Below are 5,598 nucleotides of genomic sequence, written 5' to 3'. Positions count from 1 at the left end.
TCTGTGTGAGGTATCTTTTTTAATTCAAATTTCAATTTAATATCAGATAATCCTAATTGCTCAATTACTTCTATGAAAGTTAAACCTAAAACAGTTGTCACTTTCTTGCTAGTAAGACCATTTCACCAACATATGAAAATTAGACATAATGACACTAAGTGGAAGTGTTTAAATTTTGTTTTAATTGATCATAAAGAAGGGCAAAACATATATACAAAGTCTAAGGAAATAAAGTACAATCTGGTTAGCATTATATTGATTGGAATGAATACTAATTCGAGGTCATAGTTACGATTTCAGCTGAAGGATGTCAGACTTTGCAGTAGGATTCTGTCATTCTTTACAGTTCAAGAATTAAAAAACTGAATAATTTTACTTTCCACAGTAAAACATGTTATTTATCCAAATTAATATGTATTTTATTTCAAATGATGGATCAATTTTATCATTTAAAATTAGGGTAATCTTGTATCCATTTTAGTATTTTCTCCAAAAAAAATTCCCTCTCTGGATGGTTCCTATATGATGAAATCTATATATTGGGACAGAACTTGAAAAAATTTGTGAAAGCTGCAGATATTGATAGAAGGGATTACAGAATTCTGCAAGGTTGAAGCTACAGTTCTTTACAGAATAGAGCCTCGAAGCTGCAGTTCTTTACAGAAAAGTGCCTCCTACACTTCAAGAACTTCTAAACACAAAGGAAGGTTTTTTATTTTCATAATTAATGAGTACCCTCTTTTAATAAGAAATTGCTCTGGACTATCTAAAGTTGTGGTGTTTTTTTATGGCAGTTGATTGGGAGTTGTGAATAAGAAAGACTATTGTAGCTTCTAAGAGAGAAAGGCTTATAAAATTTGGGAGGAAAGAAGAAATGAAATCTCTTTGCAGGTACTTTCAAGTTCCTAACTTTTCTTTTTTGTTTTTTAATTTCTATGTATTCAAGTTCTAATCTTGTTCTTATTTCAAGAGGTTGTAATTTTCTAAGCTAAGATTATTGATTTGTATATATTTTATTGTCAATTAACTATAGATTAGCTCCATAGATTGAGGTTAAAGCTTTAAAGGACTTTTGAATTGAGCTTTTTATGCTTTTGTATTATGATGTATTGGATGGATATATTTTCTTTTATAGAATTTGCTGTTTTGGTGTGCTTTTGATAAGCAATAGATTGATATTTGTAGCCAAACGAGCTTTGTTTGTTGTATGCTTGCTGTGCTACCTACTTAGCATTCTTGTGCATATTCCTGAGATTTAGGAACTGTAGCATTACAAAGTTAAATTTAGTTTCCTACTCAGTTATAAAGTGATGGTTGTGGTCCAGCCTCGGTCACCATCTTATTTGTTAAGGATTGTCTATGTGTAGATCCACACTATAGTTTGGTTGTAGATATGTGGAAATTGGTTTCTGTTTGGCTCATGAATCAATACCAGAGATAGGATTTATTATTTTTGCCTTCTGACTTGTTTCAGATACTTAATCAGTAGTAAGCCAGTCATATTACTGTGTTTGGAAGCACTGAATTATACAGAAAACTTTTCTTTCTGCATGGTAGACTGAATGTAATTTATTTTTGAAATATAGATCTTAATATATTGAGTGCATATCTATGCATGGTAGACTGAATGTAATTTATTATTGGTTGCAGGGGGGAAGAAATTTTACACTACTGTTGATACTTTGACTCAACGAGAGCCTTATTCAATGCTTGCTACAATGTTCAGTGGTTGGCATACTGTGTGTCAGGATCCTGAAATGGTATTTAGTTTACATATTATTCCTTCAGATTTCATTTTATATTCCTTCAGCTTCGTGTGTTTACTTATGTAAGATGATATAATATATCTGATTTTCCATGTTTCATCTTCTTGTTACTCATCATAAGTGACTGCTGGCCAACCATAAATTATTGATTGCAGGGACTTATGGAGGAAATCAATGCTGTCTTAAGTAGAAAGTTAGATTTCGAGGTGTTAAACTTTCTGGCCTTGATCTTTCAAAACTGGTAATTTTTCACAACCTTGTGCTTGCAACAACAGTTTTGGTTTTATAAGAAAAATAATGAAAGTCTTGCAGTAGAATTTCACATTTTGGTTAGCCAAGATATGGTTTCTAGAGCAATATTTCTTCATTGAAAGAAGGAAAGCTTCATTTAATAAAGACAACACTCTTGCTTACTTTGTTTTTGAAGTTTCACTTAATATGTTTCTGTGGAATTGTAGGATTTGTCTTATGTGGACTTCATCCATGCTTGTCTTAGAGATGTATTCTTCTCACGTGCAAACCTACAGTGTGCCAAGTTCCGGGTAGGTATTGCTTTAAAGTAATGCATCTATTTACGATATAATAGTTTTTGAAACATTAATAATATTACATTATTGCTGTGTACTAATTCAGTACACAAGATATTGCTGGAAATGAATTAGAAGTTTTTTTAGGATGTTGAAGCTACCAGGGAAACTCTTTGGGTTAAGTTTGAATTTTGGGTAGCAAAATTGGTGTATAATGTTAAAAGTTTAAGGTAGTATTGTTCTCTGGTTTTGCCAGGGATTGGAATTGTGTTTTGTAATTTGTTAATTTACAATCCCCAAGTGTTTTGCATATTGTGCTTATTCATACCACATTTTCCTTGTATTAGCTTTACAATAAATACAAGTTTGTTTCTTTTGAAAAATAAATAAATAATAAAGGATTAAAGCTTGTTTATGTCTGTCTTGAAAACAGATTATTAATTTCCATGACCACTTGAAATTTTTATTCTGATCTTCTTATTTTGTTTTGCTTTTTGGGCTGGTGCTAATCTTAAGAGTGCAAACCTACAAGGCAAACTCTCTACACTCTGATAATCATTAAGTAACTGTCATTAGACACATCATCTTGATCTTAAACAAAGTTTCGTTTGTTATCAAAAACCAAAAATGTCATATATACAATTTGGCTCCACTCATGTATTTTCCTGTTGCATCATCTTGTATTTCTTGGTAATTGCATGTCTTTTTAATGTAAACTCTACTTTCATACAGATCCACCCTTTTTTCTTACTGTGATAAGAATAATCTTGAAAATCCCATACCTTGTTACCATTTTATTTGGTTTTATTTGTTATGGTGTCATGGGGATATGAATACTCTATACTACTTACTGTAAGGGAGATTGGATATATTAAATTTGACAAACTCTTCAGTGTTTTCTCTCATTTTTGCGGTTTCTCTCCTTTGGCCATGGATTTAGCTTGATTTTATCTTTTATTTCCAATTTCACTGCATCAGTTTTCAACTATCAAATAGGATGGTGATGAAAGTGAAAACACCACAACATCAGATTTCAGCTATCCTTTGGCTTAATACTATTATAGATCTCTGCATTGTTTATTATATTCTTTATATTGATCTTGGGTCAGAGTAACTGTAAACATCTTGTGTCACTTCTAAAAAAGTGTTCACAATTTATTTAAAAGATGATAATTTTCTTTGATATAAAAGATGTGGAGGATTTGTCCTACTTCATTTGCCTTCTTTTTATGATTGTTAATTTCCTATCCTAAGTAGTACTATCAATTTTTTTAGTACTCCTTGCCAACTTTTTTGTTTGAATAGTTTTCTTTTTTAGTTATTTTAATTTTAATTGCATAGTTTATCTAAGTTTGTAGAGTTTTCTTTTGCAGATGCATGTTTAATTGGTAGTAGTTTCTGGCATGGATATGATTGCTGATAATAAAGTCTTGTAAGTTGCATGTTACTTCCTCATCACGTCTGGACGTATACAAATGAGAATCTTTGCTATCATATTTGATAAATCTTTGTTTCTGTTTATTTAGGTCAGTGTTCTACAAGTGTCCAGCCTTCCATGTACACATTCCTAGACCACCAAGTGGAGTTCATTATCCAAATAAGGTACAATGGTTTGTATTTTTTATAGCAGTTAATATTCTAAATCTTGGAAGTTTAATGCAACATAATTCTATGCGGGACTTGAAAAGAGTTCTGAAATTTTACTAGATAAGGATATACAACTTTCTTCTATAGCATGTGCTTCCAAACAATTCTCATTGGAACTAATGAAAATAAATTTTGGTAAGGAAACCTTTGAAAATATTTTAATCTGAACTAGTTAATTTGGTGGTAGTAACTTAAGAGGGGTAGCTCAAATGGTGAGGCATGTAATTTACTCCAACAAGATCTGTTGTTCAAATTTTTCCTGGGCACCTACATAGCAATTGCTATGGTTTCTTGTTCAAATTTTTTAGGTCGAGAGCCTAGTTAAAAAAAAAAAAATTGGTGGTAGTAACTTTCATTACCAATGATTTATTTTTGTGTTTATGAATCAGTTTATTAACCTTGTTTGTTAGTTTTAGTCTGGACTCTAGAGTAATTGTTTGTGTGGCATTAATGATGCCTGGCATCTCAGCTTTATCAATTAAATTGTGTGATTGGATTGGAAAACAAACATTTGGTTTTGAGCACCAATGGCATCTTTTAACTTTTAAATGACCCGATTTTTACACCTACCTTTTAATTTGAGACAAAGTGTTGATGGAAACTTTTCAATGAGAAAACTTACTTTATTTGATGCTCCCAGTTTCTCTTGCTTTGATTATAAACGCATGTATATAATACACACACACACAAACACAAATATATAATTTGGGTCAAGTTGATTTTTGGTATTATGTTTATGCAGTCTATCATCAAGAAGCATGTTAAACCCACACCATTTTTTTGGCATGAGAAGTCTGCTGTTGTTGGACGGTTGCATTCTTTAAGGTGAGAAGGCCCTAATATTATCTTTTTATAGAACAGATTTTGCTTGTAGTATAATTGCATGGCCAGCTGATAAAGTTATAATTAGGTAATTAACTTTTTTTATGTACTCTTTTAGTTTACTATAACTTTAAGTTGAAGCATTACTTATTTAAATTTTGTTGTAGCTAAACAAATGGACTCACAACAAAGACAAGTGCACAAAGGATGATGAATTGAAGGATGGAGCAAGTTTCACGCATGGTTTACTTTTGTGTATCTTGTAATGTTTCTATTTTTCATTTTTGAAGTAAAAATTGTTCAAGATTATAAAACTTTATTATGTTATGCTTTCAAACTTAAGTTAGAACTAAGATCTCATGAAGTAGACACATTCATAGTTTGAATTAGTTATTGTTTAATGTAATACTTATGGTTTATCAATCTATTGAGAATTACATTTTATGATTAATTTTGAATTTTTTTTTATCAAAATACAATAATGAAAATCTTTTAATTAAAAAAAAAACCATATAAGTATATTTATCAAAATAAAATTTAAAATTTTATTACTATATGTTATGATTTAAAAGCATATTATAAGCGTAAAAAATCGTTATGGTTTATATAATATAACAAACTAAAAATGTTATCAAAATAATCAAATGTAACAGTTGAAAAGTGTTATGAAAAAAATACAAGATTAAACTTCAAATTTATAATCAAAAACTCTATCTAAATGTTATTATTTGAATATTATAGCACCTAAAATTGTGTTATTGAATAGTTTAAGATAACACCGAACATAACATTCAAAAAATGTTATAGAAAAGACTGGACTTTTAATAACATGGGCT

The 5,598-nt window shown here is 30.1% G+C and overlaps 1 protein-coding gene across 1 annotated transcript; it reads left to right on the top strand.

The window, feature by feature from the left end:
* Positions 1 to 595: 595 nt before the first annotated feature.
* Positions 596 to 5,126, top strand: LOC133821676 (uncharacterized). Its single transcript, XM_062253839.1, has 7 exons — positions 596 to 891; positions 1,651 to 1,760; positions 1,922 to 2,007; positions 2,225 to 2,308; positions 3,820 to 3,895; positions 4,683 to 4,765; positions 4,930 to 5,126. The coding sequence occupies exons 2-7, from the start codon at positions 1,707 to 1,709 to the stop codon at positions 4,931 to 4,933; spliced, it is 387 nt and encodes a 128-aa protein (XP_062109823.1). The 5' UTR covers positions 596 to 891; positions 1,651 to 1,706; the 3' UTR covers positions 4,934 to 5,126.
* The last annotated feature ends 472 nt before the right edge of the window (positions 5,127 to 5,598 follow it).

The sequence above is a fragment of the Humulus lupulus genome, chromosome 3 (assembly GCF_963169125.1).
Source record: "Humulus lupulus chromosome 3, drHumLupu1.1, whole genome shotgun sequence".
In the NCBI taxonomy this organism is placed as follows: Eukaryota; Viridiplantae; Streptophyta; class Magnoliopsida; order Rosales; family Cannabaceae; genus Humulus; species Humulus lupulus.
This window is presented reverse-complemented; position numbering and strand designations above follow the sequence as displayed.